Source organism: Gopherus evgoodei, chromosome 7, assembly GCF_007399415.2.
Source record: "Gopherus evgoodei ecotype Sinaloan lineage chromosome 7, rGopEvg1_v1.p, whole genome shotgun sequence".
In the NCBI taxonomy this organism is placed as follows: Eukaryota; Metazoa; Chordata; order Testudines; family Testudinidae; genus Gopherus; species Gopherus evgoodei.
Genome location: NC_044328.1, coordinates 31,984,313 through 32,008,792, shown reverse-complemented (window position 1 = coordinate 32,008,792; position 24,480 = coordinate 31,984,313). Strand labels below are relative to the sequence as shown.

The following is a 24,480-nucleotide window of genomic DNA, read 5'->3' as shown; positions in this document are numbered from 1 at the left end:
GTTACAAACAAGATAGGAAACTCTTGTAAATGTCAGACCTTACCCAAGTCCTCTGGCTAGCTTAATTCTACATCCAGGTGTCTGGCTTCGATTGTGGTTTGGGACACTCTGACTTTCTTAAGATGTCTCAGTTCCTCTCCCACATCTTGACTCATGAATTCTCCCTGCTTACTAACTCAACATCAGCCTTCCCTAGTTTTGTAACACAAAGATCATTCTACTAGATGGAAGAGTAGAAGCCCAGAGGTAACTTTTTTGAATGTTGAGCTCCTGAACAGCAGGACAGCAAACCAAACCCTGACTTAAATAGCTCAACTATAATATATATAATGAGTGATCTTATAAACCCTAGTTCTGAGGTCTTTTTTCCACTTGTTTTTTGTGAACTGATGACCATCTTAGATGTGTGTGTTTTATATATATAAAAAAAAAAGTTGTAGGATTAAATAGTTACAAGTGTTTGAATCACTTGTTACTAGAATTAGTAACTAAAATCAGCATGTCAGTTTGATAAAACCTATTCAGTAACTGGATTGTGAGCAGACTTTTATCTAAAGCCTCATACTAAACAAAATATAAATGTAACACTAAATGCTGTCAGTGAATGCTCACTGACTTGTAATGTCTGTAAATAAGTTCCTACAGTAGAGCAATGCAAGAAGGAATAAAGGCAGTTTTTGACTTTTTGACAAACACTGTCTATTCCTTTTTATATTAGAAGGGAAAGGAAATTTGCAATATTGATAAGCGTATTAACTTCTGTATGGGAGAAATAAATAGGATTCACGTTTGGAGCATTGGACTAATGGTCTAGGTGTCCATCTCTAACCGTGTGATTATTACTTGCTGGGTGCAGATGAAGTACATCCTCATAAACCATCTTCCTTGAGTTTGAAAGGGAGAAATAACACATGCTGATGTAAGCATTCAGTTAACATATTAGAAAAATATGTAAAGTACGTAACTGAAGAACTGCAAAATATTTGAAATTTTTATTGAAAAAAACCTCAAATAAAAGATCTCATAATACAATGCTAAATTCGGGCTGGGTGAAACAAATATATTCAGAATAAAGGAATAAACATGCTTTGTTAGTATCCAGGAGGTGCATGTCATAGTTTATTCCTGACATGCCACAATATTACTAGGCCAAAGTTTCCCAACTCTCGGAAAGCTGTTAAAGTATTCCCTTCCCACCCCGTCCAGTATCAAAGAATCTGTTCCATTAGTTCACTTGTCCACTGTGGGGAAGAAATTCATATTCAATATTTAGAATTTGTCAGTTCACTCTAACAAAGTGTTACTTACGTCATACCCTAAGCTCAAAGAAGCTTTAATATTTTAATAAAAATGTTGAAAATGTATTGAATTCACACAAGTGGAAAACATCTATACCTGTGAAGAAACATGATTAAGATTAAGTAGTTCCTTATAACACTTAATTTATATACTAATTTTTTTAATACTACACTGTGCTTGTCTATCTTTCATGATTTATCAGTGTTGTTTAGCTCAAAGGCCTATCCATACAGGTTTCACTAAAAAGCTAATGGATTTACTATTTTGAAATACTTTATTCAGCTTTCATCACTGACTGTGTAGCGAAGACTAGATTTAAAGGAAACTGTTAACAATTATATTTTTCCCCCTTGAGCCAATTGAATTCAATAATGATTTCTGACTTCCTCCCCTCCCCCCACCCCCAATGTCTCCCTTGGTCCCTCAGATGTTAAAATAATCAAAGATTGCTACACATGTAACTATATATTTTTGATCACACACCAGAAATCTTAGTGCCTACTCTGTGCATCAAACAGGATCTACATATAGTGGGCCAAACTTAGTTTAATTGTATGCTTAACCTTAGCACATATTGTGGTTTTTTATTTAAACTTCTACCCCCAGCCTTTAATTGTTGATTCTTGTATCAGATATCAGAAACAAAATCATGAAAGTGACGTTACAGAAAATTCTATATATGGTGCAGAAAAGAACTTCTACATTTCCTTTCTGTGGGCCTCCCTTATACTTCCTTTGCTCCAAACCCTCCAGCCCCCCAGGGGATTACATTTGCTTGCCCCACGATGCTCCAGTTTGGAGAACTGAAAACTTAAATGCTAAGATAGTATTTTGGTATAGTCTCATCAGTATGCTGGCTTTAGAGAGGTTAAAAGAAAGCAAACAAATCATCATTCTGCATTTTCCAATTTAAAACAGAAACAACCAAAACACTTGTCTAATTCAAAATTCCAGATATTACAAGAGCCAGAGTAGCTTGAGAGTCAGTTCAATGTCTGCTGCAATACTTAAACATTATTTGAATTAAATGGTGGAATACTTAGCTTGAATTTTGCACCTAAAATATTCATGGGTGCAATACTAGAAGCTTTTTCTAATTACTAATTTGCTTGGTTTTAAACTCGTGTTACATTATGGGAGCAATTTACATGTATTCACAAAAGCAGCAGAAATGTTATTACAATCTCACTGAAATAACCAGCTCAACAGTACTTAAAACAAAACACCTCCCCCCAGACTTCCAACATGAAAACCATTGAATAGCTAAAGAATAGAAATGAACAAATGTATTAAGCCATTTGCTATCAAAGTGCCTTCAGTAGTGACAGTTGTAGATGTTGGTCAACTATACAAAACCTAAGAACTTTGCTGGGTTTTTTCCCCCGCCCCTCCCCTTCTGCTTTCATCAATATATTTTGATAGTAACCATTGATCTGGAAGCTAGTGATGTAGAAGGAGCAGCAATGACTAACAGTTATCTACATAACAATTTCCATTTTAGCCCTATGTTTTCAGTCACCCTTCTTCCTGCAACTTCCTAGTTTTTGTTTGTTTTTGTGGTATTTTAACTGAGAATGCTCCATTCCAGAGCTTTCCTTGTAATTGCTGTTCCTGGCTGTGTGGACTGGATGAGGTCAGGTGCTTGAACTGAGAGCAGGGAGCTTGTCTCTCCTGTGCACTCAGTGACTTTCCTGCTCGTGCCCAGGCAATGTGGAAGAGGAAGATGGCTGTCTTGAATGCAAATAAAATAAAAGCTGGACCGGGGGAGAGGATAAAAGTATATTGGGACAAGAAGCTGATGAAGGGTGATGGGGACTGGGACTAAAGGCTCGTGGAGATGGGGGAGAAACTGGGTCTGGGCTTTGGGACATATGGGAATTGTGGGAACTAGGGGACTGGGGCCTGGTCTACACTACGCGTTTAAACCGAATTTAGCAGCGTTAAATTGATTTAACCCTGCACTCGTCCACACAACGAGGCCCTTTATATCGATATAAAGGGCTCTTTAAACCGGTTTCTGTACTCCTCCCCGATGAGAGGAGTAGCGCTGAAATTGGTATTGCCATGTCAGATTAGGACTAGTGTGGGCGCAAATCAACGGTATTGGCCTCTGGGCGGTATCCCACAGTGCACCATTTTGACCGCTCTGGAAAGCCATCTGAACTCGGATGCACTGGCCAAGTAGACAGGAAAAGCTCTGAACTTTTGAATTTCATTTCCTGTTTGGCCAGCGTGGAGAGCTCACCAGCACAGGTGACCACACAGAGCTCATCAGCACAGGTAACAATGCAGCCTCCTGAGAATCGAAAAAGAGCTCCAGCATGGACCGCATGGGAGGTACCGGAGCTGATCGCTATATGGGGAGAGGATTCTGTGCTAACAGAACTCCGTTCCAAAAGACGAAATGAAAAAAACATTTTGAAAAAATTTTCAAGGCCATGATGCAGAGAGGCCACACCAGGCACTCAGTACACTGCTGTGTGAAAGTTAAGGAGCTCAGACAAGCCTACCAGAGAAGCAAACGGAAGATCCGGGGCAGGGCTGAAAACATACCGCTTCTACGCTGAGCTGCATGCAATTCTAGGGGGGTCCGCCACCAGTACCCCACCCCTGTCCATGGATTCCAAGGTGGGGGTGGTAATCTCAGCCATGGCTGAGGATTCTGCGGATGGGGAAGAGGAGGAGGAGGAGGAAGAGGACGACGAGCTTGCAGAGAGCACACAGCACTCCATTCTCCCAACAGCCAGGAGCTTTTTCTCACCCTGACGGAATTACCCTCCCAGTCCTCCCAAGCCACTATCCCACACAATGAAGCCATGGAAGGGACCTCTGGTGAGTGTACCTTTTGTAAATATAAAACATGGTTTAAAAGCAAGTGTTTTTTAATGATTAATTTGCCCTGAGGACTTGGGATGCATTCGCGGCCAGTACAGTTATTGGAAAAGTCTGTTAACATGTCTGGGGATGGACCGGAAATCCTCCAGGGACATCTCCATGAAGATCTCCTGGAGGCACTCCAAAAGCCTTTGCAGAAGGTTTCTGGGCAGGGCAGCCTTATTCCGTCCTCCATGGTAGGACACTTGACCATGCCATGCATGTAGCAAGTAATTTGGTATCATTGCATGACAAAGCTTAGATGCGTATGGTCCTGGTGTTTGCTGGCATTCAAGCAACATCTGTTCTTTATCTCGCTGTGTTATCCTCAGGAGAGTGATCTCGTTCATGGTAACCTAGTTGAAATTCAGGAATTTAATTAAGGGGACAGAGATGGCCATTCCTACTAGGCTGTTTGCTTGTTGCTTAAAAGAAATCCTTTCTTGCAAGTAGCCAAGCAGGGGTCGGGGGGTGTGATTGGCACTGAGCTTTTTTGCATTTGGCTAGCAGTGATCTTCCATGATACCTGCCACGCGGTGGGGGGAAGGGTAAAGCAATCATCCCAGAGAATTGGATGGGGGAGTGGTTTCTGCTGCTGCATGTTAACAGGAAAGAAGTAGCACTGAACGGACTTTGCTTGGTATTTGGGGAAGTAGGGCACCGTGTATATGAAGGCTGCAGAAGCCGAAAGACAGTGGCGTACCATGGACGCATGCAAGCTGAATTCTGCTGCCTGGACCTGTGTCTGTGAGATCTCTAACACCAGAGCTGCAGGCACTCAATATTGAGATGCAAAATGCAACCTTGTAGTGAAATCACATGTGCTATGTAAGGTGAATAGTGTTGTTCACCATGAAAGAGTATAAGCATTGTTCTGTAAAATGTATCTTTTTTTTAAATATTTCTCTCCTTTTTTTCCCCCTCCCTCGTGCAGCTGCACATTTTTCAAGCCTTTGGGATGGAGTCGGGAGGCATCTCAGATAAGGCAGCAGGAAAAAAAAGACTCGAGACGAAATGTTCTCGGAAATCATGGAAGTGACCCGCAATGAAAGAGCTCATCTGAATGAGTGGAAGGACATGGTATCAAATTACAGGAAAGATGCCAGTGAACATGAGGACAGGAGGGAAGCTCAAGATGAGAGGTGGCAGCAGGAAGATCAGAGGAGGCATGACACAATGCTGGGGCTGGTGCGTGATCAAACTGACATGCTCCGGCGTCTGGAGCTTCAGGAACAGCAGCAGGATCACAGAGTGCCGCTGCAGCCCCTGTGTAACCACCCTCACTATGTTCCATATCCTCCTCACCCAGACGTATAAGAACATGTGGAGGGAGGCTCTGTGCACCCGCCCACTCCACCCCCATGGACAGCCCAACCAAAAGGCTGTCATTACTTCGAAATTTTTTTAGTGGCCTTTTCCTTCCCTCCTATCCTCCTCCCAAACCACACCCAGGTTACCTTGTCAGTTCTCTCCCTCTTTTTATAATGAATTAATAAAGAATACATGATTTTTAAATGATAGTGACCTTATTTCCTTAAGCAAGCTGTACTCAAAGCTGGAAGGTGGGTTGCTTGCAGACAATGAGTTAGTCAAGGGCGGGGAGGTTCATCAAGGGGAAACAAACACAGGAGTCAGACCATACCCTGGCCCGTGATGAAACTCGTTTTCAAAGCTCCTCTGATGCGCACCGCTTCCTGGTGTGCTCTTCTAATCGCCCTGGTGTCTGGCTGCGTGTAATCAGCTGCCAGATGATTTGCCTCAGCCTCCCACCCCGCCATAAAGGTCTCCCCCTTACTCTCACAGAGATTGTGGAGCATACAGCAAGCAGCAATAACAAAGGGGACATGGGTTTGGCTGAGGTCTGAGCAAGTCAGTAATGTGCGCCTTTAAACGGCCAAATGCACATTCTACCACCATCCTGCACTTGCTCAGCCTGTAGCTGAACAACTCTTGACTACTGTCCAGGCTGCCTGTGTATGGCTTCATGAGCCATGGCATCAAGAGGTAGGCTGGGTCCCCCAGGATAACTAGAGGCATTTCAACATCTCCAACTGTTATTTTCTGATGTGGGAAGTAATTCCCTTGCTGCAGCCGTTTAAACAGAGTAGTGTTCCTGAAGACGTGAGCGTCATGAACCCTTCCTGGCCATCCCACGTGGATGTTGGTGAAACGTCCCTTGTGATCGACTAGTGCTTGCAGCACCATTGAAAAGTACTCCTTGCAGTTTATGTACTGGGTGCCCTGGTGCTCCGATGCCAAGATAGCGATATCTGTTCCATCTATCGCCCCACCACAGTTAGGGAATCCCATTGCAGCAAAGCCATCCACTATGACCTGCACATTTCCCAAAGTCACTACCTTTCGTAGCAGCAGCTTAATGATTGCTTTGGCTGCTTGCATCACAGCAGCCCCCACAGTAGATTTTTCCACTCCAAATTGATTCCCGACTGACCGGTAGCTGTCTGGCATTGCAAGCTTCCAGAGGGCTGTTGCCACTCACTTCTCAAGTGTGAGGGCTGCTCTCATCTTGGTATTCCGGCATTTCAGGGCAGGGGAAAGCAAGTCACAAAGTTCCATGAAAGTGCCCTTACGCATGCGAAAGTTTTGCAGCCACTGGGAATTGTCCCAAACCTGTAAAACTATGCGATCCCACCAGTCTGTGCTTGTTTCCCGGGCCCAAGATCGACGTTCAATGGCTACAACCTGCCCCATTACCATCAGGATCTCCAAAGCACAGGGGCCCGCCGTTTGAGAGAATTCTGTGTCCGTGTCCTCATCACTCTCATCGCCACACTGCGTAGCTGCCTCCTCCTCTCCTGGTTTTGCAGGTCCTGGTTCAGCATAGACTGCACGATAATGCGCGAGGTGTTTACAACGTCCGTGATTGCTGTCTTGAGCTGAGCAGGGTCCATGCTTGCTGTGCTATGGCGTTTGCACAGTTCACCCAGGAAAAAAGGCGTGAAATGGTTGTCTGCTACTTTCACTTAAGGAAGGGTGAGGCTGTACCCAGAACCACCCGCGACAATGTTTTTTGCCCCATCAGGCACTCGGATCTCAACCCAGAATTCCAAGGGGCAGGTGAGACTGCGGGAACTAAGGGATGGCTATGGGATAGCTACCCACAGTGCAATGCTCCGGAAATCAACACTAGCTTCGGTACATGGGCGCACGCTGCTGAATTAATGTGCTTAGTGTGGCCGCGTGCACTCGACTTAATACAATCTGTTTTAAAAAACCGGTTTCTGTAAAATCGGAATAATCCTGTAGTGTAGACATACCCTGGGAGGGAAAGACTGAGACAGAGCTGGTGACAGCAGGTGATTGGGACTTGCTGAGGAAGGAGACTGACAGGGAACATATGTATGTGTTTGTGTTTGGGAGAGGGGAGAGAGACTAGGACAAAAAAATAGAGGGAGAAGATTGAACAAGGGGCTTGGAGAGAGAGGCTGGGACTAAGTCCTGTGGGACAGAGGAATGGGGCAAAGGGTTGGGAGGGGAGAGACACCAGGTAAGGAGCCTGGAGTGGGGAGACGGACTGGGATGAAGAACCACTGGTGGGGTAGAGATGGTACTGAGGCAGGAATGGACGGTTGGAGAGGACAGGGCAGAAGAGGTCAAGCTTGAGGAAAATGGGAAGAAGTCTGTGCCCACTAGAAAACAACTCCCTTCCAGACCCTGGATTTCTGAGTCTCGTCTTTCCTCTGCTGTCAGCAGATATTTGTGAAACTTACTGATAAAGTACTTTCCCTTCTATTGGCTGGTCCATGTACAGGATGACAGCTTAACATTGCTACCAGTTACTCTGTTAGTTCATATGGCAGAGGTCTTTGTGGTAGATCTGAAGGTTCTAACCCTGCTAATGATCTAAGTAGGTGTCAATATGATGCCACATAATGGAATTTCCATTTTTCAGTTTGCTTATTTCAAAACCTAGGAAATTACATGCGCATGCACACCAAAGTCTTATGGTAAAAGAACATATTAAGCAATAAAAATCAGGTACTCAAAAGTTAGGAAATGCCAGAATTAAGGTTCTGAAGACAGAATTATTTATTTACTCATTGGCTTTTTTATGGCACTCCCTATAGTATCTGCATTCTTTATTAATAATAACAAATTGATCTTCATTAAGGTGACGGGGCTATTCTGTCCATTTTACATCTGTAAAGTGGGGATGAAGCAATGAGATTAAAGGCAAAAGTATGCACTAGTTTTGGATACCCAATGTGAGATACCTGGGACCTGATGTTTTCTGAAGAGTACTTAGCATTCTATACCATTTGATATGTTCAAACACAGCTCCCATTGACTTCAATTTGCAGATGTGAGTGCTCAGCGCTTCTGAAAATCAGAACCCGGGATCTCAAGTGGATTGTGTTTATTTCACAGTTACTGACCACCATTGAAAAGTTTTGGTTTAAATGACTTTGCTAGCATCACTTAGGAATTCTGTGGCAGAGATGGGATAGAATCCATTTCTCCAGGGCAGCATGCAGTTATTTTAACCATAAGACTGTCCTTTCTCTTTCTGAGATTCCATGCTTCATTCGCTACAAACTTGCAAAAAGAGAGGCATGGTTCCTAAAGACCACAATCTCCTTCACTACACAAGCATTATTCATTCCCAGGGCAGGTCCAGCCTGTGCACTGCCGCAGAGGCCCGTGGGAAAATATAGTATGTGATCATATATTTAAAGAATGTATTATCATGCATTCAGAAGGGGGCCTAATTAGTATTACATACTTTTTTAAAATTGCATTTTTTTTAAAGTTCTACAGTGACAATGACTAGATAGAAAGTTGAAATTTGGCTTAAAAAATCTTTACTGAGAAGTGCCTTTAACGGCTCAGTGAAATTTTGGTTAGGATTTGACTGAGCTTTGACACTTCAAAAATCCCATGCTGTATATATTTAATACATGTGTTTTTTCACTGAGATTGTAAATTGCACAACTAAGAGGCTATGCTGTGTGTGTATACATAGCTAATATAGCTTGTAGTGAGAAAAGTACTCAAGGTGTGTGGGCTGACACAAGGACTTGAAGTTATGGAATCCATGGCTTCTGTGAGCATTGTTACAAAATGACTTTCTTGCAAAACTGAAGTATTTTGGACTTATGATGTGCTGCACAATGAGTAGGCAGGATTCAGCTGCCACCAATAGCAGTGCACAAGTAGAGCCTATCATAGACAGCTGGACTGTCTCTTTTTCTTGGCATGATGACTCCTGTTGCCCAATGGAGATGCCTACCTTGCCAGAGTTTCTCTCCTTTGTACAACCTAGGATGTCAGTGTAGGTTTAGCCTTTGTGGGTTTCTTCTGGCCCCGGCAGAATCTGTAGATTTCTAGCTAGTTTTCCCCCTGCCAGAACCTTACCTCTCCATATTCCATAACTTGATTTGTGTTCCCAGTTCCAGGTTTACTTCCCTACAAACATCCTAGCTGCTATCGAGGACTTCTTGTTGAGTGAATTTTGATCCATTGTTTCTACTGTGTTCATTCAGCTTGTCTCTGGTGAACTGTAGAAGGACTGCAACGAGGCAAAGCTAAGAGAGAGAACACAAAAGCCCAGGTACAAAGCCTGGGGAGCTGATTCAGAGGCTGAGGAATAAAGGACTATCTTCCCACATGAGTAGGTGGGTAGACCAAGATTTTCAGACAATAGGAGCCTAAACTTAGGTTCTTAAATAAATGGGCTGACTGTCCAATGTGCTGAGCATTCAAGAGCTCCCACTGAAATCAATGGAAGCTGTTGGGTGCTCAGCATGTATGAAAAATCTCACTCACTGAGAAGCCTAACTTTTGGCTCCTATTTTTGAAAGTCTTGCCCCTATACTACAGTGTGTGTGATATATGTATATAGGGTATATGTGTATTATATATTAAAACATGTATATTTGCTACAAATATGATGCAAGGGTGTTGTGAGGATAAACATCCATTAATTGTCACTCAAATTCTGTGGTGATCAGGGTCTCATAAATAGCTGATAGATTAAATTTATCACATGTATATCTCTCCGGTGTGTATGTAATTTTCTGTTGACATACATAATACTTCCAATTTCTGAGGGGAGGGAAGTATTATGATTTTTGAAGTTAGAAGGGCTTCTAACAAATCTGCAGTGATCCGAGTAACTATTGGCCTGTTAGTTTGACATCTGTAAGGTCTTGGAAAAAATTTTGAAGGAGAAAGTAGTTAAGGACATTGAGGTCAATGGTAATTGGGACAAATTACAACATGGTTTTACTAAAGGTAGATCATGCCAAACCAACCTGATCTCCTTCTTTGAGAAGGTGACAGATTATTTAGACAAAAGAAATGCAGTAGACCTAATTTACCTCGATTTCAGTAAGGCATTTGACACGGTTCCACATGGGGAATTATTAGTCAAATTGGAAGAGAAGGGGATCAATATGAAAATTGAAAGGTGGATAAGGAACTGGTTAAAGGGGAGACTACAACGGGTTGTACTGAAGGGTGAACTGTCAGGCTGGAAGGAGATTACTAGTGGAGTTCCTCAAGGATCGGTTTTGGGACCAATCTTATTTAACCTTTTTATTACTGATCTTGGCACAAAAAGCAGGAATGTGCTAATAAAGTTTGCGGATGACAAAAGCTGGGGGGTGTTGCTAACACAGAGAAGGACCGGGATATCAGACAGGAAGATCTGGATGACCTTGTAAACTGGAGTAATAGTAATAGGATGAAATTTAATAGTGAAAAGTGCAAGGTCATGCACTTAGGGATTAATAATAAGAATTTTAGATATACACTGGGGACACATCAGTTGGAAGCAACAGAGGAGGAGAAGGACCTTGGAGTATTGGTTGATCACAGGATGACTGAGCTGCCAATGTGATATGGCCGTTAAAAAAGCTAATGCGGTTTTAGGATGCATCAGGCGAGGTATTTCCAGCAAAAATAAGGAGGTGTTAGTACCGTTATATAAGGCACTGGTAAGACCTCACCTGGAATACTGTGTGCAGTTCTGGTCTCCCATGTTTAAGAAGGATGAATTCAAACTGGAACAGGTTCAGAGACGGGCTACTAGGATGATCCGAGGAATGGAAAACTTGTCATATGAAAGGAGACTCTCAGAGCTTGGCTTGTTTAGTCTAGCCAAAAGAAGGCTGAGGGGGGATATGCTTGCTCTTTATAAATATATCAGAGGGATTAATATTAGGGAGGGAGAGGAATTATTTAAGCTTAGTACCAATGTAGACACAAGAACGAATGGGTATAAACTGGACACTAGGAAGTTTAGACTTGAAAGTAGACGAAGGTTTCTAACCATTAGAGGAGTGAAGTTCTGGAACAGCCTTCCAAGGGGAGTAGTGGGGGCAAAAGACATTTCTGGCTTTAAGACTAAGCTTGATAAGTTTATGGAAGGGATGGTATGATGGGATAGCTTAATTTTGGCAATTAATATTCGATTACCAGCAGATAAGTATGCCCAGTGGTCGGTGATGGGATGTGGGATGGGATGGGATCTGAATTACTGCAGAGAATTCTTTCCTGAGTGCTGGCTGGTGAGTCTTGCCCACATGCTCAGGGTTTAGCTGATCGCCATATTTGGGTTCGGGAAGGAATTTTCCTCCAGGGTAGATTGGCAGAGGCCCTGGAGGTTTTTCGCCTTCCTCCGCAGCATGGGGCATGGGTCACTTGCTGGTGGATTCTCTGCAGCTTGAGGTCTTCAAACCACAATTTGAAGACTTCAATAACTCTTACATAGGTTAGGGGTTTGTGATAGAAGTGGATGGGTAGGGTTCTGTGGCCTGCTTTGTGCAGGAGGTCAGACTAGATGATGGCATTGGTCCCTTCTGACCCTAAAGTCTGAGTCTATAATTACATCACATAATGGCAGACAGCTAAAAAGTGTAGAATTTTATAAATGCTTATATACAAATGCTAGCAGTCTAAATACTAAGATGGGTGAATTGAAGTGCCTGGTATTAAGTGGGGATATTAATATAATAGGCATCACAGAAACTTGGTTGAATGATGATAATCAATGAGACACAGTAAAAGAGGATATTGAGCTATATGGACCATTGGTCTGACCTGGTATGGCAGTTCTTATGTCTAAATTACCATATCTTTCTATCTAGTCTTCATTTTTATTGCTATTTTCACCATGAAGAGTGAGTCCAGTTGAATTTTTACAACTTAGTTTTCTATTTGGGAAACTTGGAAATGGCAGAGATGCTTAATGACTTCTTTGTTTCGATCTTCACTGAGAAGTCTGAAGGAATGTCTAGTATAGTGAATGCTTACGGGAAGAGGGTAGGTTTAGAAGATAAAATAAAAAAAGAACAAGTAAAAAATCACTTAGAAAAGTTAGATGCCTGCAAGTCACCAGGGCCTGATGAAATGCATCCTAGAATATCAAGGAGTTAATAGAAGAGGTATCTGAGCCTCTAGCTATTATCTTTGGGAAATGATGGGAGACGGGGGAGATTCCAGAAGACTGGAAGGGGGCAAATATAGTGCCCATCTATAAAAAGGGAAATAAAAACAACCCAGGAAACTACAGACCAGTTAGTTTAACTTCTGTGCCAGGGAAGATAATGGAGCAGGTAATCAAAGAAATCATCTGCAAACCCTTGGAAGGTGGTAAGGTGATAGGGAATAGCCAGCATGGATTTGTAAAGAACAAATCATGTCAAACTAATCTGATAGCGTTCTTTGATAGGATAACGAGCCTTGTGGATAAGGGAGAAGCGGTGAATGTGATATACCTAGACTTTAGTAAGGCATTTGATACGGTCTCACATGATATTCTTATAGATAAACTAGGAAAGACAATTTAGATGGGGCTACTATAAGGTGGGTGCATAACTGGCTGGATAACCGTACTCAGAGAGTAGTTGTTAATGGCTCCCAATCCTGCTGGAAAGGTATAACAAGTGGGGTTCCGCAGGGGTCTTTTTTGGGACCGGTTCTGTTCAATATCTTCATCAACGATTTAGATGTTGGCATAGAAAGTACGCTTATTAAGTTTGCGGACGATACCAAACTGGGAGGGATTGCAACTGCTTTGGAGGACAGGGTCAAAATTCAAAATGATCTGGACAAATTGGAGAAATGGTCTGAGGTAAACAGGATGAAGTTCAATAAAGATAAATGCAAAGTGCTCCACCTAGGAAGGAACAACCAGTTTCACACATACAGAATGGGAAGAGACTGTCTAGGAAGGAGTATGGCAGAAAGAGATCTAGGGGTCATAGTGGACCACAAGCTTAATATGAGTCAACAGTGTGATACTGTTGCAAAAAAAGCAAACATGATTCTGGGATGCATTAACAAGTGTGTTGTAAACAAGACACGAGAAGTCATTCTTCCGCTTTACTCTGCGCTGGTTAGGCCTCAACTGGAGTATTGTATCCAGTCTTGGGCACCGCATTTCAAGAAAGATGTGGAGAAATTGGAGAGGGTCCAGAGAAGAGCAACAAGAATGATTAAAGGTCTTGAGAACATGACCTATGAAGGAAGGCTGAAGGAATTGGGTTTGTTTTGTTAAAGAGAAGACTGAGAAGGGACATGATAGTAGTTTTCAGGTATCTATAAGGGTGTCATCAGGAGGAGGGAGAAAACTTGTTCACCTTAGCCTCCAATGATAGAACAAGAAGCAATGGGCTTAAACTGCAGCAAGGGAAGATTTAGGTTGGACATTAGGAAAAAGTTCCTAACTGTCAGGGTAGTTAAACACTGGAATAGATTGCCTAGGGAAGTTGTGGAATCTCCATCTCTGGAGATATTTAAGAGTAGGTTAGATAAATGTCTATTAGGGATGGTCTAGACAGTATTTGGTCCTGCCATGAGGGCAGAGGACTGGACTCGATGACCTCTCGAGGTCCTTTCCAGTCCTAGAGTCTATGAGTCTGAGTCTATGAGTCTATTGCATATTAGTGGAAGTTAGATTTATTTTCCTGAAAAGACGTGTTAATCAATAATGAAAGATCTTTTGAATGTAGAAACTCAGTGTGTACACTTTGAATTGTCTGTATTGGGAATTCTGCTTTTGTTATTGTCTGAGCTAAATCTGCTTAAATTAGCATTTTAAAAGAAAATATGGTTTGAGATGTGTTGGATTCTTCCACTGATTACATAATTATTTCTTATAAGTTAAAATGTTCTTTAATTGCATCTCATAAAAGATTTATATTCCCAGAAAATTTTGAAACCAAATTAGATTTAAAAAAAAGGCTGACTTTTTATGAATAATATCTGAATTCTTAATTTGTGAAATTTTGTGACACTGTGTAGATTGTGGTTTTATTTTTTTTTGATAACATATTGCCTCTTAACTGTCCATCTGGCAAGCATTCTAGGAAATACTAAGGTTCTAAAGTCACAGATGCAGATTTTTGTTTTGTTTTTTTTTAAATCTCATTGTAAGATAGCAACCATTGAACCAGGCCTCTCAAAAATCTAGCATTATAAATGTTGAAAGCAATACTTTTAGATTATATGTTTTGTGTCTAAATGTATTGTAATGAACCTTCTGGCTCATTGTTGAGTACCTTCCCTTCACCGTGGCTGAGTTAGAGGGCAAGGATCTAGCCATTAGAGGGCTCTGCTGCTCAGTTCAGCATGGAGCCACTAGTGGCTCTGTAATCTCCAGAGTGCAGGAAAATGAAGTAATATTCTGAGATCAGAGTCAGGGTATGTGTATCAGCTGAGCTGGAACAGCTTGTGAGCCTTTGGAGGGAAGGCCATAGGTAGGAGGCAGTTTGAGAGGTAGAACTGAAAGCTCAGACTTAGGCAGTGATGTAATGTGTTGTTGAAGAGGACTGCAGTAGCAATAGCATGTGACAGGTGGTATGAGGAAATTGCACTATTGGTTGGCAAGAACATGGTGTTAAGGAATCACAATGAGATACGGTTACCTTAATTTTTGATTGATTGTAACGGTTTAAGTAATTGTGACAAAGTGATTTGGTGTGCTTTTTTTCTGGCAGCTCTAGAAAGGTAATTCTCTGCTATTTCCTCATAACCCATAGCTGTTAATGGGGATCCAAGGGTATGTCTACACTGCAGTGTAAGCTAAGAATCCGGCTCAAGCCCAAATCCCACTTCCATCTATGCACAATTCTATCTGACTTGGGCCTGAGACCCAGGACCATGTAGGGTAGAGGATTTGAGCCAGGGTCCCTTAGGAGCTCAGGCCTGAGCTCCATTATTGTTCAGCATGAATGCAGCTTAGGCAGGCCCCCCTGAACTCAGGCACTCAGAGTCCGCCAACGCTATCTTGCAGTCTCATAGGCCAATGTTCTTTGTCCTCTCCATCCCAAGCATAGCAAATTGAGTCAGTGGAAACAGAAGCACACCCGTTTTCCCCTTGTTCAAGTACGGTAGTTCTGTGTTTAACTCTTCCATTGTATTCTGATTGCTGAGAAGCAAATGCATTGAACTGTCTTCTGCATTTGCAATGACCATCGACCAGAAGAAGTCCTTTGACAAGTGTGCTGCCTCCTGGTCATGGGAGCACAGCTACATTTTGGTGAATCTGATGTGAGGCGAGAAAAAATTCCAGGAATGACTACTTGTACCAGGAAGTAGAGAAGAAACTGGCAGCATTGGGGATTCACCAGACCAGTGACCACTGCAGGGAGAGGATTAAGTGGCTCAAGACCAACTATTGGAAAGCCAGTGATGGGAACTTGCTGTCTTCCTGTCTCTATCCTGAGGCATCTGACTGGGTGTTTGGTACTGTGCAAAGCACAGAGCCACCAACTCTTCATGACAGCCCAGTCAGCTGGAATGGTGACTTTCTCACCCATGAATCCAGTATAAGACTGGAAGGGGGAAGCCAGCAGGCACCGGATGAAGCTATTGAAGTGATTTGCTGAACCCAGCTCCCAAGGAGGCTTAGCCACTAGAGCAGCTGTAGATCATCCTGGGTGTCTACTTGGAGGAACTTTTTGATGTCACCCCTGGAGGACCAGCCTGCTATAGAACTGGCAGCAGAAATGCAAGAGACAGAAGACCCCCCGGAGCATGGTAAGTTTGTCTTCATGTTTTTATTAATGTAATAATGGGAGGGGTTATGAATGCAAAAGTTAATACCATTCTCTGGTAGCAGCATGATCCGTTATGGTTGATTACATGCCAGAAGCTTAGCACCCTCCTTGCTCCCTTCTCCATTATCAATACCATCTGGAATTCAAAATGGAGATTGGGAAGTACAAATGTGAAAAAAGCATTTAAAAACAAAGTTTTAATAGAAACTCACACATTCATGCTATGATGTGCCAGGGTGTTAAAATGTGAACCTTATATTGCTTTCCCTGTTACTATGCTGCTCTGTACTAGCCCAATGGTTTAACAAGCTTCCTGTAAACAGTGAACTGTATTGGGAGGGGGAGGGAGAGTGAGAGTGAAATGCAGTACATCTAAGCTGAATGTAGTCCACAGGTGGTGCAGTCATTTGTCCAAAATACAGTTGGGAGTTGTATGCAGTTCAGAACTGTGCTGCGGGGATGGAATGTTGCTGTGGAGTTCTTGGCAAGTCCATATTAGCATATGTGTTTGCATGCAGTCATAACAGGCTGTATCAGAAGCTGTGAGGAGGCAGTAATCCATGTGGATGCTAACATAACATCCTGTTGATTGCCCCATGACTTTTGACCTAATACCAAGTACTGATCGTTGCAAACTTTTCCTGTAGTAAGAGCTCCCGACAGGCAGACACATTTTGGGGAAGGGCATATTTTTGAGTCTCACCTTGGTATATGACCAGGCCAGTCCACCCATAAATATGCTGTTCAGTCAGCATAAATTTGAAAACTTCTGTGGCACATACAGCTGGCTTGCAATGAACGGCTTGGAATAAAATATCCCTTTACTATTCTGGAACTGCAAGAATTGTTTTGTCCTCCAAAACATGAGTGCGTGAAATGATAGAGAGGGGCTTATGTAGTAAGCTACAGTCCAACCCCTCATACACACACCCCAAAAAGTCCAAAGTGTTTGGTGATTTCTAAACAAAAAACAATTTTGATTTTTAAGTTACCGTTCTCTGTGCACTCTTTTTTTTTTTTTTTTCATTGCAATTAACCAGGTTGTGTCCATGGAACTTTTAGTATCTGAAGAGTTCCTCTCTCAATATAGTGAAGTTTAGTTTTACAAAGTGCCTTTTTTTTTTTTACCCTTACATTCACAAGGACTTTTCCTATGCTCATGCACTGAACCATCTGAATTATTGAGACAATAATGTACTGTTTTATGTCTGCTTGCAGGTCCTTCAACTTGAATTGGCCATTCTACCTCAGTAGCTCAGGCACACTGAGGCAGAACGCTGGGTCTCAGAACCCTCATGGATCAGTTGAAGAGGAGGTGTTATCTTGATGAACTTATGGTTGACATTCTGGACAGGGCCAGCAAGCAGGTGCAGTACCAAAGAGAAGGAGACACATCATGTGGAAAGTCACAAGCAGGCTGCAGAGCTTAAGGACAGAATTGCAGTGAGGGAGCATCACAGTCCCTGGAACAGGAACATCACTTGAGGGAGGAAGACCGAATGTAGCAGAAAGACCTGTTTGAGAGGCAGCTTTTGCTAATGGCTGTGAAAGCGCAAACTCCTGCTGCACCTGTGCCTCAGCCTAAGTCCCCTCCACAGTACCACGCACTACAGACTGGGAACACTTTTTGGACAGTTCCATGGTTGGATGGCATATGCAACTGGGACATAAAAGCTGCTGGACAAATCTACACACTTGCTGTCCTTCACCCCCACCCAAGCCCTCTTTCCCCTGCATACTTCAACCACCGTGCTTGACCCTGGCCAATCTGCAGGCCTCCATACCTGTGCAGTGACACCAAGTGCATCCTAAAGGAAGGGAAGGAAAAACATGCCAGAGGACATGCAAAATTTAGAGGATTATTTTGATAGCACTGGTTTCACTGTTTGCACTGTTCAGTGTTTGGCTTATGCATTTTGTTTTATTACTGGTTTGGTGTTGATTTATTAATGTTTTGGTGTTCTAATGGCAGTTGTAATGTAAGATTTTTAGTTTGTTTGTAATACATCCATGTTCACAAATAAAAGGATTTTATTTATTTAAGAACATTTATTGCCATTGCTAGGTCACATCATATAATGTGTGTTTTGAATAATAAAGATAAACACATGATAAGGCACAGCAGGGAGGTTGTATTCTAACACAGTCTTTCTATACATCTGTGTACAGTAATCCATAATGTAAATGTGCAGCCTGCTTCCATAAAGTCATCTCATCCTTATATAAAATTCATAACAATCAACTCCCCATTCACTGTGTAGTGACAGTATCCCCTTTTATTGCATGATTTGCTGTACAAAAACATTCATAAACTTACTATTTCCCCTCTTCCATTGGCCTGTGCAAATCCATAATGTTGGAACACGGAGTATCCCAGATTTCTGTTGCCCAGGTGCATCATGCTCCAGCTATCATAGGTGTACTAGTTCAGCAATCCATTACTGTCAGAGCTCCATAATCAGGGGCAAATGGCTCACACTTGGTTTCACAAAGACGTTGAAGAGCCTAGCAAGCTACAATGAGGACTGCATTGATGACCCAGGCATCTAAAGGTGTCTGTAAACAGCACCAGCGGTATTTCAGTCTGACAAATGCACATTTAAGCACCATTCTGGACCTACTGAGAATGTAATTGAACCTTCTTAGCATTCTTTCAAAACCAGCAATTAGTTCAGGGATATTGTTTATGCCCATTATTTTTGGGTAAATCACATGCCTGATTGCCTCAGAAACCTTTGCCACCACTTTACCCACAGTTGACTTTCCAACACCAAACTAGTTAGCAAAGGCCTTGTAGCAGTCTAGGGTCACCAGCTTCCAGATGGTTATAGCAACTCACTTCTGGACCAATATGGCCATCCTCATGTGTGGTATTTTGATACTGAAGGGTTAGGGCAAGCTGATCAGAAAGCTCCAGAAGTGTAGCTTTCTTCATGTGAAATGTCTAGATCCTCTGCTTGTCATGCCAGATCCACATATGGAAGGGAAAAAACCTCATATTAAATATGCTTTATGGATATTGCTGCTTTCTCAAAGCTGTACTTAACCTCCTGGCCTGCATGAGTGATCTTGTGATGTCAGAGCATAGAAGAGAACTTTGACTCTGTGATTCTTAGGTCTAAGGCAGATGTTACTCAGTTACACAAAAGAATGTTGAATCGCTTTTATTTACTGAATGTAACACAGCACAGTAGGAAATCTAATGCTTTTTGCTACCTTCTTCTACCTGCTCCTTCCTCCTCATTTGTCAGTAACAGTGTGAGTGAATTGACTGAGCATATAAAGGTTCCGGTTTGTAATATATTTCCCAGTTTATGACTAGAATGAAGTATCTGATGCATTAACTTTAATTAAATGAAGTTTGATCACTCATAAAATCCTAGAATTTAGAGATGGAAAAGTTCTATAAGATTACCCATTCCATATCCTTATCAGCAGGATGGTGCCCTGCATGACATTCTCAAGTGCTTTGTCTTAAGTTTAAATAACATTGGCAGTAGGGATTCCATCACTTCCTTAAGAAGATTATTCCATGGTCTAATTGACCTCGTTGTTAAAACTTTTTCTTGCTGTCCAGCTTCAAAATTTCTTTTGCTCAGTTTCATCCTGTTACATATTATTCCTTCTCAAGCATTTCTTCCATTTCCCTTATATTGGTGCCCTTTAACTATGTAAAGATTTTTTTTAATCCTAGTCCCCTATAGTCTTTTTATTTTTTTAATACCAGCTATATGTATATATTTAGTTTATTAGACTGATATGCTAAAAAAAAGTTAGAGATTGTGTTTATTTAAAGAAACTTGAATCTTCTATGTAAAATCTCTTAGGTTAAATTTATAGATGCTTTGTGTGAGAGAGAGAGAAATTCAACCTAATTTCTATCTAACCTTTTCCACCAACTTGCCCATACTGAGTATCCATTCCTTACAAATACTGTATTGCAGTGGCAGGATAGTGGATTAGGTAGTTGATACAGTAGCATCATCTCTAAGCATATAATTTGTGTCCTTCTGTGAAGTTAAGACTCAAAAGTCCGCCTCATGTTAAATTCTCAATTTAAAATGTGTGGTTACACCCATTATTGTATGAAATGTAGTTGTAGCCATGTCGGTCCCAGGATATTAGATAGATAAGATGGATGAGGTAATATCTTTTAGCTGTGATGCTCAGAGTATCTTTCCCAGACCTGAAGAAGAGGTCTGTGTGGCTCAAAAGCTTGTCTTTCCCACGAACAGAAGTTGGTGCAATTAAAAATATTACCTCACCCACCTTGTCTCTCTGGTTATACCCATTTCAGCCCTCAACAAATCCTTGAACCTGTAGCTAAGGCTTTGTGAGGAAAACTAGAACCAGGGTTTCTTCTCTAAATATGAAATTTGTCATTTTAATTTGAGGTCAAACTAATCCTTAAAGATTCAAAAAGCAGAAGGTAAATAAAAAAAGAATCTCAAATTAAGGCTTAATCATGATATTTAAAAGAAATCTCTTCAGGGTTTTTTGGTGCCTGATTCCATATTTTTGAACACCTTGAAGCTGGCAATATTGCCCCTCTTAGCTCTCTTGCTTTGCCTTGTGCCTTGTTGTGCACCTTTATAATCTGAGAGTTTGCCTCTGCACTGTTAGACTTCCATAGAGAAAAGCAACAATGTTCTGCTGGGAAGATCTGGCTGCCTGAGCACTGATGGCTTCTGTACCACATATGCTCAGAGCAGCACTATGTCAGAAAATGAAGGCAGAAGCTGGAAACAAAGAAATACAATTTTAAAACTCTGCATGTCACACTCTCTCCCCGTTCCCCCCAAAAATGTGTGTGGGAGGAGGGGTTATTTCCAAATCCTAATTAAATGTAGAGACTGTTATTGGGGTAAGAGTTGTACACACCTATTTTAGAGAGAAGTATATTTTAAAACTCTTACCATATATTATTTTCAGCAGTCACATGTATTATCCTATTTAACAGTATATTTACAAATACCACAATTATAATTTATCTTGATTTATTATAAATGTTTAAAAGTATCATGGAGGAAAATCGTATAACTGGTAATGCTGAAGTAATACAATGTATGAAGTGTGCTTGTGTTATAAAATGACTACATGGTAACAGTGTTTTTTCTTTCTGTATCTTTTCTTTTAGGACCGGAATAGGCCCTATGACACTTTTAACTTGCACTCTTTGGAAAATTCCTTAATGGATATGATAAGGACTGATCATGAGCCTCTGAAAGGTAAACACTACCCTCCCAGTGGCCCACCAATGAGTTTCGCTGATATAATGTGGAGGAATCATTTTACAGGTTAGGAATATTCATATGTCCATGCTTGCTTGGTGTTTAAACAAAAAAAATCAACTTTTCAATAATTGCTATACATTTTCTGCTAGTAAACCAAGTGGTGAATATTTAAAGCTGCTATTTGCCCATCTAAAAATATGACTCAATAATTGGAGACGACCAAGACTAAAGGTGTATGAATGTAGGATGCCATATGTGCAAGATGATGAATTCCAATGTTATCTAACCTTTAGTTTTATAGAGACTTGTTTCTGTTTTCAGTCTTAAAAAATTGCTCATTAAGGTTTTCAGCTTCGGTCTTCTATTTCAGAAAACAAGCAATTAACAAGAATCCAGTTCAATTTTTAATTTTGTGTAACTTTTTAAAGTAATAGACCATTTTGCATGAATCATTAAGTTAGAAGATGGTTATCTAAAACATTCCATTTATCATGGATATTAAAACAGAATTTAAAGAATATCTTTATAATATATATAAATAATTATAATGCACGCACACGCACATACACACACGTATCATAGCAACTGTAGTAATATTTGTGTGATCAGGTGTGAGATCCAAGTTTGACAGCTGGTATTGTGATCTCCAGACTGGCATTGTTGTGAAAGCACTACGCTCAGCAATAGTGGTTTTTTATGTCTCACCTACCCAAACAGTTGAGTGATAGTGCTGACAAGTTCCAAAGTATGATGGCTGTGACACAGGACCACGTGTATTGGCAGAAAACTGAAGAAATGGAACTTTGAGTTTTGAAAAGGGTGAAGAGAACTCAGTGGGGGGAAAAAAAAGATTAGAGGTGTATCAAAAAGAAATATTTCTTGCTAGTGTGATTTATACACAGTAGATTGAATTATTGCATCAGACAAGTATATAAATTGTCATGTGTACGGTATTCAATCAGGATGTGACGTATAGTAACAGACTACTTGTCCATCAAATAATCAAGTACAATATCCTGACTTGAGCAGTTACCACCTAATACTTTCATTATCTTTGCATGTATAACTACAGTTGTTGTTGGTGCTAAAGTTGGGTGATGATTGCAATTAGCTCAATATTTGCTCACTCAAAGACTTACTACTTTCCACCCTTAAAGTAAAAATCCTTAGCAATTTTGAGACAAGGATGTGCAGCTATTCTCAAGTTTAACAAGTCAGCAAGATTACAAAAAGATAGATGGGTCTGTAGATTGATTTGCATGAATTAGTGAACAAAAAGTTCCCCAGACCATGTATATAGATGGATAGATAGATATTGTGTATGTATACTAGAATTAAAACCCAAATGGATGGGTTGGAAGTAGTGTAACTTATTTGCTTGGTGGATGCTGGGAAATATTGATGATTACTTCTACTGCAGGAGCAGATCTGTCCTTTCAACTGCCCAGGGACAGATTAAACTACTTCTGCCACTCAGCTAATGCCACATGAGTGAGTGGTCTGGGGAACTTTTGTTTACTGATTCATGCAATTGTAGTTATACATGCAGAGATAATGAAAAGGGATCTAGAGGTCATAGTGGATCACAAGATAAATGTGTCAACAGAGTAACATTGTTGCAAAAAAAGCAAACATCCTTCTGGGAAGTATTAGCAGGAGTGTTTTAAGCAAGACATGAGATGTAATTCTTCCACTCTATTCCATGCTGATTCGCCTCAGCTGGAGTATTGTTTCCATTCTGGACACCACATTTCAGAAAAGATGTGGACAAATTAGAGAAGGTCTAGAGAAAGAGCAACAAAAATGATTAAAGGTCTAGAAAGTATGACCTGTGAGGGAAGATTGAAAAAATGGGTTTGTTTAGTCTGGAGGAAAGAAAATGGAGGGGGAGGGAACATAACAGTTTTTTAAGTACATAAAAGATTGTTACAAGGAGGAAGGGAAAAAACTGTTCTAATATCTGAAGATAGGACAAGAAGTAATGGGCTTAAATTTCAGCAAGTGTGGTTTATTTTGGACATTAGGAAACATTTCCTAACTTTTAGGGTAGTTAGGCACTGGAATAAATTGCCTAGGGAAGTTATGGAATCTCCATCATTGGAGATCTTTAAGACCAGGTTAGACAAACACCTGTTAGAGATGGTCTAGACAATACTCAACCCTGCCATGAGTGTAGGGGACTGAACTAGATGACTTCTCGAGGTCCCTTCCAGTCCTATGATTGTGTTGGAGAGACACACACAGACACAAACACACCTCTCAATAAGTGGGCATGTCTCAATTAGTTCACTAGGTAAAGCTACCATTCTAAAATCCAAATATTTCAAGTTTGTTTCAACTGAGATGGATCTCTCCCAAATTAGGGCATCTTGCATTTGAGAAGATTATCTTTTTAGTTAATGAATTGCTCACCCTTGGTAAAGTAGGCTAATCTGCCTAAATTACTCTTGCTAGTATGCACTTACATGTCAATTGGCTTTATTAATCGTACTAGTTTTAATATTGTACAAGCTTTCAAACAGATGGGAGAGGTGAAAAGACAAATAGCAAAAGCACTGTTTTGGGAAAACAGAGGCAAGCATTAGCTCATTCTAGTAAAAAGTTTCACTCTGCCTTCCAAACTATATAAATCTTGGAAGCTTCAGGCCTGTTGCAGAGCCAATATGACTATTTCAAAGAAAATGTCAGCCTGCCAGTGGGAAATGAACAAACTTTTGAGCAAATGTTCAGACTTCTTTGAGATGGCCTATGCATATTCACACTTATGTGATACCTTGCTCCCAGTACTGCAGAGCTTCAGAAATCTTCTGGAAAAGTAGCATCTACTGGGGCCACAGGAGCCCTGTTTGCCAATAGACTTTTGAAGTAGAGATAATAAAAGAGGAAATGTGGCCCCCTACTGCTTCTGTTCCTTCCTTTTCAAGGGCCAGATGGGAATGTAAGGATTTTCTCTCTGCCTAAAATCTTTTTGTTTTGGTTTTTACTGCTGATGGAGGGGTGTGGGATGGTGGTGGGAGGTGATTTTAAATTTTTTTGGGTGTACCTAA

At 41.2% G+C, this 24,480-nt stretch overlaps 1 protein-coding gene across 8 annotated transcripts in view; it reads left to right on the top strand.

Moving 5' to 3' along the window:
- CPEB3 (cytoplasmic polyadenylation element binding protein 3) overlaps window positions 1-24,480 on the top strand; it is a 180,652-nt gene that overhangs the window by 40,827 nt on the left and 115,345 nt on the right. For 6 of the 8 annotated variants that reach the window (XM_030571296.1, XM_030571292.1, XM_030571297.1 and 3 more), the window contains one exon: window positions 21,337-21,496. In XM_030571296.1, the coding sequence (XP_030427156.1) occupies window positions 21,337-21,496 (160 nt within the window). The remainder of the gene's footprint in view (window positions 1-21,336; window positions 21,497-24,480) is intronic. The other 2 variants (XM_030571299.1, XM_030571298.1) reach the window with 1 other exon arrangement.